Source organism: Hesperophylax consimilis, chromosome 24 (assembly GCF_061612785.1).
Source record: "Hesperophylax consimilis isolate HC1 chromosome 24, BYU_Hcon_1.0, whole genome shotgun sequence".
NCBI lineage: Eukaryota > Metazoa > Arthropoda > Insecta > Trichoptera > Limnephilidae > Hesperophylax > Hesperophylax consimilis.
Window position 1 is genome coordinate 29,965,071 of NC_142859.1, and position 14,343 is coordinate 29,979,413.

A 14,343-nucleotide genomic window follows, 5' to 3' on the forward strand; every position below is an offset into this window, starting at 1 on the left:
GATGCGTTTTGCACGTATGAACCTTCTAGTTATTACCTTTACATTTATATGTATATGGTGATCTTGCTTACATCGTGTTGAAAAGGCAGCGCCCTTGGGGTGATTCTGCATTAAAATGGCGCTATTCAAATCATCAAAATATTAAAATTATTATTAAAATAATTCATGGAACACTTTACCGGAATAAGAATTGTTTCCCAACCGTGACTTTCATCTAAACTTTTAATCGCCTGGTGAATATAATTCCTCGCTTAGAATAATAATTCGTCGTCCATGCTAAGCCCGTACTTTAAATTAAAGCCCACAATTTTACACCCCATGAATTCGAACCCCATAACATTTATTCCCAAAGTCTTTAATGGTGATGTAATCGAGCTTTTATTTAGATTTTAAGGAAAAAATAAATGCGTCTTTATATTTTCTAGCTAAAATCAAAAATCTCTTCAAATTTTAATTTGTAACCTGTAATGATCTGCCCTTTCTCTTCAAACTTTTCCTTCTCCTCTTTCTACGATAATTTTTCTTTAAAGTCCCATAGGTAGCTTTTCCATAAGGCTTTGCATATGTGTTCGCAGGGATGGAAAATTCCTCCCCTGCCGTCTCTACAAGTCTTTGCTCCTCTCTTTATTACACACCCCTTCAAGTGTGTACATCCTAGTTTGTCCACGTGACGTACGACCTTGAACGTACTCATTTCACGTGACGGTTCAGTATAAAAAGGCTTCACCGAACGTTGTGTTGTGTTTTTTGTTTCTCGGTTTAGAAACCTAGTTATTTATGTTTTGTGTGGTATCCCTTGGTTCTTTTGAGATAGAGTGAGTTGAATCCATTACCGCTGTTTTTCAAAACCATTTTATAAACCTTATCTTCTAAGTCGCCTGCTCACCCCCCCCTAGCTACTCGATTCTACCTATCGTAGGGTAATGTGAATATAATAAAGTGTTAGATTTTATATATGTGATATACATACGATAAATTTATGGTGTTAGTTGTCGGCGCCATCCATGTATATATTTTGGGAGGGGAAGGAGAGGAAAGGAAATGAATTTTTTTCAAGTTAAGATTGGCTCCTCCGCTTACCAAACAAAACTGATGGATGATAATTTGAGCAAGGCGATCGATATCTGCGTGTCTGGATATCACAACCGGCCGGGTCTCCCCTTGTTCCAAATCGGCAACCTTCACGCCAGAATAAAGAAAACCAGGTCTCTTCACCAATTTCGGAATTGCCCCAATCTCAAACACCTCCAGGATAAACTACTTTACTGAGTGTAGAAGGGGAAAACCATAACATCCCTTTATCACGAATCTAGTCGCGAAAATGTGACACGTAAGGTCCTAAGTTACGTACCACCTCTAGAAAACGTTGTAACTCCCACGCCGTCGGGGATTTACATCCCTTTCTAGGTCAATACACATATAACACACGACGATCTTGTCGACATTCTGCCTGCTTATTAACGATAGGTTGTGTGCCTACCCATTCAGCCAATTATCATGTGAGATATATGTAAGGTCTACTCGATATGCCAAATTTGGGATGAGGACTGTCTGTATTTTAATATTTGGTTCCAGTATTTATTTTATGAGGTTACTAGCATCCTCGTGTATTAGGTATGGGTAACTTCTACTGAATACCTATCCTCTCAGGTAAGGTATAAACGGATAATTGGTTTGATTTTTTTGCATTTAATTTAAAGAGGCTGCCTACCTCTCGAAAGATACCTGTTGAGAAAAGTTGTTCGGTTGGTAGTTTTATTTCAGAGATTACCATCTCCCTCTTTCGACTTTAGATTTGTTTTTGTGCATCCCAATTCGTAACTTAGAAAGTCAAATAATAGATGAAAAGTATTAAATTAGAAAGTCAAATAACAGAAGAAAAGTTTTCATTTTGTTCCGTCTGGTTGTATCCGATCGCTTTCAATTTGGGACGGCATACGCTAGCAAAACTTCCCCTTTGACTGACTGTACTCCGCGCCTCTCGGCCTATATATGAAAAGTCATTGGCCTGTCTCTCACTCACAGCTGATTGACAATCCGTCTAGGGTATTCCTTTTAATGATAACATTATTTGGGCGGCAGGTGTCGTAAACTTAGTTGTATCCGTCTTTTAAAAAGGTCCTCTGAAATTTAATAAATAATATAAAAACTCACCCAGTTAATCACCTCTCATTCTCAGCGTGAAGCTTACCTGGTTACACTATATAGCTAAATCACTTTAATTTTCGACCTCCTCCCTACGCTTATAAAAGGGTAATTAAATATTCCTGTAAATAAAATTGTACCTCCCTAATCTGTTAGGATTCGAACCCACAGTTAATAATCTATTTGATTCTCTGGTTTTCGGTCTCCGTGGATAGAATGCCATCTCGCCAAATCAATAACCTAGCCCGATTAAACACTTCCTGCCTTTAAGTACATTCACTCTATTTTAAAACGCAATCAATATTTTTATTATTTTCATGTTTTTAAGACAAGCAATCTAGTTCGAACTGTATACGAAATCACGTTTAAATCAACACAACTTTATAACACAATCGCGATTGCACAACACCTGGCGCCCCTGAGGTGGGTTTTTACAAAACGGCGCTCTACAAATTATCCAATTATTATTATTGTCATTATTATTAATTGTTTTCCCACTGAGTCGAATCACTTTCACTTCACACAAACACCGGATCAATAATCTTTCACTTTAATTCAATATTCCGCAATATTCTCTAATACCATTTGAATTCAATAATTAACTGCAATTTCAAACAACACTTCTGATTTGTATCCCTTTCTCGGGACTGTCAATCCACCCAAGTTCCAAACTCGACTGTCCTCCGGTCTTCCCTTTCCCGTGGGAATCTGTTTACTCAAGGCCTGTCTGTCAATAAATCTTCCGTCGTTGTTTAAACAAAAAATTTTTAGAGCACGTTATTTTATTATTTATCGTTTATTTTTGTGGATGTCCAAAACATCACAAACCCAGTTAAAAGGGATTATAGGCAGTTCCCTGTTAAACTTTTAGAACATTCCTAATATATGGGAACACGTGTCTATGCACGTACACCGTCCCTTTATAATATACTTTTACGAAATTCTAAAATGTTTTTATTTGTATGAACACGTGTATCGACATCATTTTTACATTCCTTTTTCCTAAAAGTTTAACAGGAAACCTACGGCCTGCAGTCTCTGTTTTAACCAAATTTCGAAGAATTTTAAGAAATAAATTATCAATATTTGTAATCAGTCAGTTTTCTCCGTGTAAATAAGGTAGGTACCGTACAAAAAAAAGTTAATTTATTTTCAGTGTTAACACTTTTAACTTCCCGAGAATTCTAACTGCCCGGAGACAGTGGATCTATGGCATCCCTAGCTGGGCGAATTCTGGTAGGCTGAAGGTAATGGGAGGGGCGGGGGGTGGGAAATATGAAGTTTGGAAAGGTTCTGGCTATTTATATATGGTTATTAACCGTTTGGGTGCCAATCGTCGATTTTCGTCGATTCGTGTTTTAGCGAAGATTGCCGATCGTCGATTTCCGTCGATTGCGTCAGTCGTGTTCTGATTCGCGCGTACGTCTGTACGTAAAATTCTCATTTTTTCGAAACGCATGGACTTCGGGATCCTCCTCCGCGTGATTCTAAACCAATATTCTTTAATAAAACACCGAAAAAATCATCGAAATCCTTGAAAATTCAAAGAATTTATGGGGTTTTAAAAAATATATATAGTTTCATAAAAAATAATGTTTTTTTGGTGGCATTTTACAAGCAACTGTATTAATTTTTTTGGCACTCAAACGGCTAAACACGGCGAAAGCCATTTCAAGCAACGTTACTGAATGTATAATGGTTCTACTAAATGGAATAGACTTTAGTGATGGATTATTACTACCACTTTGTTAATACATTTTATTGAAGAGTAAACATTGCGAGCGTTCATTAGCTTTATTTGAAGTGCAATTTAGTATTAGCTCACTTAAAACGTTCATCGCACACTAATAAATTTAAAGCACACTTCATATTTATTATATATATTATTTACTTTCCAGAGTTTTATGGTTCGATTCTACTTATAATCCAAAACTGACTCCGATCACGGAGAGAAAACATTTTTTTCCATCATTATAAATTAACAGGCCGTATTAATAAAACATTAGTTAATATAATACTAATCATTTATTGATGTGCCTTGATAATATTAAAAATTAATTAAATTAATATTGTTTTTTATTATCAATCCAAGTTGTGGAGATAGCGAGAGATTGGCTAAAAACACGTTTTGACAAAAGACTCTTCTGAATATTTCGTGTTTTGGAGTTTCATCCGTATGCTTCCGGAGATATATCACGACGCGACGGTTCAAAGAATTTTTGTTGTAATGCAAACATATTCGAATCTTCATGAACACGTATTCCGACATCATAATACATACGTAATTTTCCTAAAAGTTTATCAGGAAATCTTTTAATTCATTCGTAAGGACTGCAATCCTGCTACTATCCGGAATTACCAATAATTTGCACAGATTCTTATTAATTAGCAAAAGTCATTTTTCTCGTGTGTTCTGAATGATAAATATAACAAAAACAAGACATTATCACAGATCACAGTTCTATAAGAGACATAAATTAATAGAAATGAACCAATATTGACGCCAAAATTGAAAACGCATTAATATTTTCGTGACAGAGAATATTTTGCCAAATGAAACCGAATCATTAACTTCGGAGATAAATTTAAAGACGTTTGTTTCCGTGACTTATTACAATTCTCGCGCTGTTAACTTGCTCAACTATAAATTTGGCACAGTTTGCGTTAGTTACTATTGTTTCCATTAAAATGATTGCACAAAAGGCTCGTGGCCAAGCTTTATGTGCAACTATCACTTAACCAGGGATACAATGGACATTATTTTCAGAATAGTTGTAAGAAGTGTCCATTTAATGTTCATGATACATGTCATTTTGTTAAGCTTGAAAATTACAAATTCTGTTAATTTTGTGTAGCACTAATAATTTCGGACTACATTTTGACTGATTATTTATATGGTAGAGGAGTACAGAATAACAACAAGTCTGTTTGGCGAAAAGCGTGTTAATGAAATATTTTGGTTAGGTTAGGTAAGGTTATCGTAAACACACTAAACACACAAATAGTAGGTAAGTATGTATGTTATTTAATATGCGGTGTGTTTTTTTAGATTAGTATCTTTCGTGGCCGTGAGGAGCAATCTGAAGAATGACCTATTTTCATCTTATAGAAATTTTAATAATATTCTTTGGGTTATCTTCTTGAACAAACTAGAGATAAATCAATTTTTCATCTTTATAAATGCTCTACTAATAACAAACTAAACGCTGTTATAATCAGAGCGTATAACTTACTTAATAATATATTTAATCATATTGACATATTTTCGTGTAATTCAAGAACGTTAAAAAAGTAAATTCTAGCTAACATTAAATAATTTATAAATTTTAATAACATCTGCGAGTTATCATGTTGTGGCTAAGAATACTGTTCAGTTGCAAACTATTCATGTTCTAAACATCTGTTCAGTTTAGTTCTGTTTTTGAACCCTTAGTTTTTTTATAATTTGGTGTTTATGTGAAAATATGCCATCAGATTTTATTTGTATTTTTATAAGTTTATCAATTATAAATTTAAAATTATCTGTTGATTTTCCTAAATAAATAAAGAACTATCAGTGAAAAGATATCATTTTTCGGAACAACTTTATTGAGTAAAACCTCAAATTGTAATATGTAATTATTGAAGACATTATTAGCGATTTCTAAACAAAAATCTGAGACAGAAAAATCAGAAAAGGATACGGTCACATCTAGGACACGAACCCAGGACCCTTGTCTTGCCGGGACACTGCTCTACTGAGCTAATGAGACCCTATCCCCGTCGGTCACTTTTAACTGTATCATACTTCGAATAAGAACTACCAACATTGTCTTCATTTTTTCACCGCACATTTTTACTGGCAACTATCTTTATGTATGATCGCAAGATTCAACCCGAACTAAATGCAATCTACACAGCGTCTTTTTAGATAGACCTACCTTATTTTTTTTATTTTTAATGTGCGACATCTATTGACTTTTCTGCAAGTCTAGAATGAATATTTATTTTTCGGAATAACTTTATTGAGTACAACCTCAAATCGTAATATTTAATTATTGAAGACAATACCTATTAGCGATTTCTAAAAGATAATCTGAAACAGAAAAATCAGAAAAGGATACGGTCACATCTAGGACAAGATATCACTTTTCCGAGAAATTAATTAATATTAGATATTATTAATTTAGGTGAAACCAAAATAATGTTCATATTTACCTGGTTTTGAGGGCGCTATTCTCAAGTAGAGTAGCAGAACCGCGAACAAAAGCCGCAGTTTGGATGCAAACATTACGTCACCATTCTCTGCCTACTCTTTGGGGCATATCGGATTCACCGTCACTTATATCAAACTGCTCACACAATCCGTTGAACTGCTCTTTGTATAGTAAATAATCAATTCACCGGCGATAAAATTACTATTTCACACGTTTAGTTTTTCAATTGTCGGTCGTAAAATGCTTTGTGAAATAAGTTTTCTACTATTTTTTACTAAAAATGCTTAAACTGGTGATAAAATTTCACAATTAATTATTACGAAAACTAAACATTTGAATTAATTTAATTCCGAACTCACTGAATTATTAATATTTTCACTTTAACTGATATCGATGATAAATTTTCACTGTTTCGGTAATACCATAAAAGATATTTTGTATGATTAGTTTCACCAGTATCAATAAGAACAATGCCTTCTATTGTAATCGTATTTCATTCCGTTCTTCGTTGGCTGATTTATTACAAATACAATTATATTCACGAAAACTTAGCAAAGGTTTCAAAGCTTGTTTCCAGCAACTGAAAGTTATACCCTTTGATGTTCACTGAACCTTAGACGTGACTGGAGCCGTGTGACCCTAACTAACCTAGCAACCGGCGACTTTTCCTTTAACTATTGGTAGATAATTCACGTTTTCTTTGAGTTCTTCAGGGCGGTTGAATCCATCTGTAACAAACAAAAACAAAACTTTAGAATACAAATCAGAGTACTAGGTTCTGGAACTCTAATATGAATAATTGTACCGAAGATCTGGAATGAAAATAACAGAAATAAAAACTTCATAATGTACATTAATATATATTTTTGTGTTGGACATATTAATAAGTAACCTTTTGTTTATAAACAAACATATATCCAACCAAATATGATTTAAGATTTTCACGGCCAAAAGTATTTTTGTTATTTGTTTTTGGGGTATTATGCCGTGTTGCGCTAACTCCTTCTTTAGCCAACGTTTCGGACAGCATTGCAGTGTCCATCATCAGGGCAGATGTCTTATTTGAGGTTGTGTTAAAATGTGAGCTTAAGTATGAGGTTGTGATACCGTGTTGCCAGCTCCAACCCTCTGAGCTAACATTAACGTATCATTTTTTTATTTAAAGTGGTTTTCTTCGTTTAGCTCTGGTGTATCTGTCAATTACCGGATACCAAGAACTATTAAGCTTAGCTCCATCGTCTCTATTGATGTTTACGGGATTTTTATGAATTTCAATGGCCTCCGTAATCAGCCGTGCTCTATAAGTTTTCGGTCTCCCCAGGATTTCAGGAACAAATCCAAAGTAATGCCCGGTGTCAATCAAATGCTCGGCAATTGCCGATTTGTCAGGGTGGCCGAGTTTACAAGCTCTGAAGTGTTCCGAAATTCTTTTGGAGATAGTCCGCTCTGTCTGGCCTACATAGACCTTGTCACATCCGGAACAGCTGAGTTTATACACTCCATCTGTTTCCAGAGGAAACTTAGTCTTTGCAGACCTCAGTAAGTCCTGTATCTTTGTTGTTGTTCCGAAGACAGTCTTGATATTTTCCTTTCTCAAAAGCTTGGCAATTTTGTCTGTCACATTGTGCACATAAGGCAGGAAGGCACAGCCTTTCGACTCTTGTTCAACTCTGTCTTCGTTTGGTGCAGATTTGGCTCTTATGATTTGCCTTGTCTGACTTGCTGGGTAGCCGTTACGCTCCAGTGCATCGGTCAGCTTCGTAAGTTCCGCTCCGATTTTACGTTCTTCGCATATTCTGGTCGCCCGGGTCACCAATGTATGGATAAGTCCTCTCTTCTGCGCTGGGTGGTGGTGCGAATCAGCGTGTAAGTACCGATTCGTATGGGTTGGTTTCCTATATACAGTATGCCCTAGGCTACCATCGTGTTTCCGCATCACCTCCACATCTAGAAAGGGCAGGATTTTATCTTCGTTTTCCAGTTCCATTGTGAATTTAATTTTGCTGTGGAGAGAATTAAGATGGTCCAGGAATTCGTTTAGTTTCTCCGTTCCATGAGGCCAAATGGCGAAGACATCGTCGACGTAGCGCCACCATACTTTAGGGACAGCCGAAGCTGTGTCGAGTGCCACTTCTTCAAACTTCTCCATAAAAAAGTTGGCTAGTACTGGCGATAACGGACTGCCCATCGCAACTCCCTCCAATTGCTCAAATAGTTCACCCTGAAATGCAAAGTATCCCGTTTTGAGGCAGTGTTCAAAAAGTTTGCAAATGTCTTCCTCATATATCTCCCTGAGCATTGTCATGGAGTCTTCTAGAGGCACATTTGTGAAAAGTGACACGACGTCAAAGCTGACCAGAATATCTCCTTCCTCAGTCTTAACTTTCTTGAGCTTACTTATCAGATCTGTTGAATCTTTAATCCACGATTCAGTTTTACCAGTTTGCATCTGCAGTAATCTTGAGAGGTATTGGGAAAGTTTGTATGTAGGAGCGCCAATAGCGCTGACAATCGGTCTCATTGGGATTTCCTTTTTATGTATTTTTGGGAGACCATACAGGGCAGGAGTTCTAGAGGCTTTTACAAAAAGCTTAGACCAATCCTCTTTTCTGATGCTAGAAGCTTTCACTAGTTCCCTTGTCTTTATGTCAATCTTGTTGGTGGGGTTGTTTTTAATCTTCTTATAGGTGCCTGAATCGCACAAGAGGTCTTCCATCTTCTTTGTGTAGTCTGCCGTATTAATCACGACAGTGGCATTTCCTTTATCGGCTGGCAGAACCAAGATTTCCTCATTGGCGCGTAATTCTTTTAGGGCCATAAACTCTCCTTTCGTGATATTGGGGCGGGGTATTTCAGTCCTTTTCAAAATATGGCAAGTCTCTTGCCGGATGTCCTCTGCTTGCACCTCTGACATTTTGTGTACTTTCATCATTGTATGTAGTGCAGTCTCTACACCACATACGATGGATTCCACAGGTATCTTTTTGGGGGCCACTGCAAAATTCATCCCCTTTGCCAGTACAGAAGTTGCGTCTGGGCTCAACGCAAGGGTCGAAATGTTGATGACAACTTTATTTTGATCGAGTTGTTTTCGATCACCTTTTTTGTCTCGGTTGAGCCTTTCAAACTTTTGTTTCTGTCTCGCATCTGTTGACTGCTTAGATCTTACTGCTTGTTGGTAAATCATGTTGTCAACTTTTCTCCAGTCTTCTTCGGTAAGGGTTGCACTTAGGTAAGGGTTGCACACTACATCTGCACCTAAGTGCAACCCTTACCGAAGAAGACTGGAGAAAAGTTGACAACATGACTTACCAACAAGCAGTAAGATCTAAGCAGTCAACAGATGCGAGACAGAAACAAAAGTTTGAAAGGCTCAACCGAGACAAAAAAGGTGATCGAAAACAACTCGATCAAAATAAAGTTGTCATCAACATTTCGACCCTTGCGTTGAGCCCAGACGCAACTTCTGTACTGGCAAAGGGGATGAATTTTGCAGTGGCCCCCAAAAAGATACCTGTGGAATCCATCGTATGTGGTGTAGAGACTGCACTACATACAATGATGAAAGTACACAAAATGTCAGAGGTGCAAGCAGAGGACATCCGGCAAGAGACTTGCCATATTTTGAAAAGGGCTGAAATACCCCGCCCCAATATCACGAAAGGAGAGTTTATTGCCCTAAAAGAATTACGCGCCAATGAGGAAATCTTGGTTCTGCCAGCCGATAAAGGAAATGCCACTGTCGTGATTAATACGGCAGACTACACAAAGAAGATGGAAGACCTCTTGTGCGATTCAGGCACCTATAAGAAGATTAAAAACAACCCCACCAACAAGATTGACATAAAGACAAGGGAACTAGTGAAAGCTTCTAGCATCAGGAAAGAGGATTGGTCTAAGCTATTCATTCCTCTTCAGTTGTTGACAGCGGTGTCAAATAGTGTTTACGGTAGTGTTTTTTAAATCTGCAAGCAAAATACAATCCACACAAGTCAAAAAAGTGTCAGTGTAGGTTAAAGTGACTACCGCGCATTTCATGAGCCTATTTTTTACACTCGTAAAAGACATTTGTGTCATTTTTTGTACAAGTTAAAAAATAACATTAAATACGTCAAAGTGATTCCCGGTATTCTACCTAAATATCTACAAACAGTTAACAGTTAAGTTTATCATAAATAATAACATTGTGTGATAACAAATACCAAAGTGTTTATGCTACAGACACCAAAAATCGTGCAAAATTCTACGTTTTAACAGTGATTCCACCATATAAAAACTTGAAACAGTGGTTCATATGTGGGTACGTTTATTTAACAACATATTGTTGATTGCCTGCCAACAGGCGTTAGTACCAGTCAGCAAGGGTGTTGCGAAAATTGCCAACAAACAGGCGCTAAAATAAATTATACACACCATCAATTGTATCAATCTCCAATACGAATCAACATTAAAAAAATCAAAATACATAAATGATGAATTGCCAAGCCTGTTCTGAGCCTACCCTCTCAGACGAGTCCGTTTTTATATGTACACTTTGCAAAGGAACATATCATTTACTCTGTGGTGGGGTAACAGAAAGTTCATACCGTCGCCTCAACAAGGAGCGACGCACACAGTTAAAATGTTCTAAATGCTTATGTGCTGTGCCCACTATCAAAGCAAGTGGTAGTGCCCTTGTGGACACTGAACTACTTTCTAAGTTGCTCGAGCAAAATACCCAAATTCTCGCCACTTTGGCAACTATGAGTAAACAGTATGAGGATATCTTACATCGTGTCCACGATCTAGAAGCCACAAACAGTTTACTTGAAAAAAGGAACACTGAGCTGGAAACGAGAATCGACGTCCTAGAAAACCAAATGGAACAAATTGACAGGCAAAATAAGTCAAAAAATGTTGAAATTAGGGGGATCCCCGAAATTAACGGGGAAAACTTAAATAACTACATTTTTAACATTAAAAAAATAACCAAATCCACTAACGATTCCAATAACATCGATGCAGCTTACCGTATCAACCAAAAGTCCAAAAAAGATCAACGCAGGCCAATCGTAGTGAAATTCAAAACCAGCGTCGACCGTGATGATTTCCTGAGAGACATTAAAAACTACAACAAACAAGCCCCGAACCGTGAGGACAAACTTAACACCGCCCTTATCGGAATGGCAGGACCAAGTTTGCAAATTTACATTTCGGAACACCTGACTTTTCGCGCAAAACATTTATGGTTTCTCGCGAGAAAAGCTACACACGAAAATTGGTTTAAGTTCGCCTGGACAAAGGGAGGACAAGTATATGTCCGCAAAGACAACGGAACACCTGCTATTATTATTAACGAAACAAACAAAAACATTTTGTCTCCCTCAATCAATAACCAATAAACAAAGCTCGTTTAGATATACTCACATAACTTACTTTCATATGTTTATACTTTTTCACATAAATCTCTATGTAAAACACAGAATCAAGAAGTATATGTTGTGTTTTAACATACTCATGCTCTATATCCTTTATATACTTATGTTATATATTCGCAACAACTATATATATACTCTGTATACTTATGATTTTGTTATATATACTTTATATCGTTATGTAAAACATTCACAACAACCAAATCCTTATATCTGTTGTATACCTTACATGCTTATGTTTTCTTTTCATATTCTTTATATGCTTATGTTTTATAGTCTTTATAAGCTCATGTTTTACCTACTTAATATGGTTATACTAACTTATATCTCTTACGTACTTTATTTGCTTATGTTTTCGTTTCTTATTCTTTATATACTGATGTTTTATAATCTTTATAAGCTCATGTTTTACTTTCTTAATATGATTATATTAACTTATATCTCTTGTATACTTTATATGCTTATGTTTTCGTTTCATATTCATTATATGTTTATGTTTTATAATCTTTATAAGCTCATGTTTTACTTTCTTAATATGATTATACTTCACATTCTTTACATCCTTAGGTCTTATATTTTCAACAATTATATTTACACTTTATATACCTATTCTTATGCCATATATATTGTATATGCTTATGTTAAATATTGGCACCAACTAAACACTTATATCTCTCGTATATCTTACATGCTAAAGCTTACGTTTTACATTTTTTATATGCTTATGTTTTATCTTCATTATAACATTATGTCTTATATTATTTATATACCTAAATTCTACATACGTTTCATGCTTATGTTATATGTTATTTATAAGCTTATGTTATATATTCGCAACTACTCTTATATAAGACACACGTTTTCAAATTCTGATGAATAATATTATCACGGATGAACTAGATAGCACTTATAATATAACAGAAAAAGTATGTAATAATGTTGACGAATGTAACCTCGTTTTCAAAAATATGACAAACTCATTAGTAATTATGCACTTAAATATTAGGAGCATTTACAAAAACATGAATGAATTATTATGCACCCTTAGTCTTTTAAAAACTGAACTCGACTGTATTGTTTTGACAGAGGCACACCTTAATACAGTAAATATAGATAATATACCACAATTACCGAACTTTACTTGTATTTCGACGAAAACACACATTAACAAGAATAGTGGCATAGTTATTTACGTTAACCAAAAACACCAAGATATATCTTATAAAGAAATAAACATGACCCTCACGAACTGTGTAGCATTACAATTTAAAGTAAATAATCAGATTTATCAAGTTATTGCTGTTTACCGAACCCACGGATCAAAAACTCAACAATTTATAGAGAACCTCAAAGATGTAATAAACAAAACAAAATGTCAAAATACTATAGTGACGGGTGACTTCAATATAAATATAGGTCTAAATTCAAACAGCGTCGAAAAAAATGATTTACTTAATACGATGGCTGAGCTTAACTTCATTTCATGTATAAACGATTACACTAGAGTTGTGCCCCTACAAAACCCATCATGTATTGATCATATCTGGACTAAGGCTGACACAACTACACAATTAACACCTGTCATTTGGAAAACAAACATTACCGATCACTACACGTGTTTTTTAATTCTTCATTTAAAAAAAAATATGTCCTTTTCCAAAACTGCATTAAAACAGTATAACATAAAAACCTTAAACATACAACTTCTTGAACAAAAATTGAAATCGGAAAAATGGGAAGAAACATTAAACACCGAAGATGCCGAAAAATCTTCAATTATATTCGAAAAAACACTTCGCGAACACATAATAAATGCAACTATACATAAAAACGTTAAACCTAAATCAAAACATAGAAAAATTAAGCCCTGGATCACCCATGGAATAGTTACCTCAATTAGGAATAAAGAAAAACTATTTTATCAAACCCGAAAACAACCTAATGACTTAACTTTATTACAATTATATAAAAAATACAGAAACAATCTTACAAATTTAATTAAAAAAACAAAAGAAAATTACTTCAAGGTAAAAATTGAAGATAGTGGTAAAGATAACAAAAAAGTCTGGGCTACAATTAACAACATTATCGGCAACGGTAATAAAAATAAACAAATAAATAAAATAACTTATGACAACGAAACAATAGACTCAATAAAAGAACCAACTAAAATTGCAAATATTTTCAACAACTACTTCGCTAAAGTCGGAGAGAAACTTGCCAAAAAAATCGACTCGTTCCAACCTAAAAATACTACCAATACATCCACACAAACTTGCCAAAATATTTTTGAAAAATTTGAAAAATGCACCCAAATAGAAATAGAAAAAATTATAATGAACCTACGAGTGTCCGCGAGCCCTGGTTTTGATAATATCACAGTAAATATATTAAAACAAATGAGACAATTAATATCCAAACCAATTGCACATATCATTAATAACAGCATACAGCAAGGAATTTACCCAAAAGTATATAAAAATACAATAATAACCCCGATCTTCAAATCAGGAATTACATCTGACGTCTCGAACTACCGTCCCATATCTATTGTATCTAACGTAGCAAAAATATTTGAAAAAGTCGTA

General features: G+C 35.2%; 1 protein-coding gene across 2 annotated transcripts in view; it reads right to left on the bottom strand.

The window, feature by feature from the left end:
- The window catches only part of LOC149412184 (opioid-binding protein/cell adhesion molecule-like), a 542,679-nt gene that overhangs the window by 313,107 nt on the left and 215,229 nt on the right, over positions 1–14,343 (bottom strand). For both annotated transcript variants that reach the window (XM_089646391.1, XM_089646392.1), the window contains one exon: positions 6,343–7,069. In XM_089646391.1, coding sequence (XP_089502517.1) covers positions 6,343–6,415 — 73 coding nt within the window. In that variant the 5' untranslated portion in view covers positions 6,416–7,069. The remainder of the gene's footprint in view (positions 1–6,342; positions 7,070–14,343) is intronic.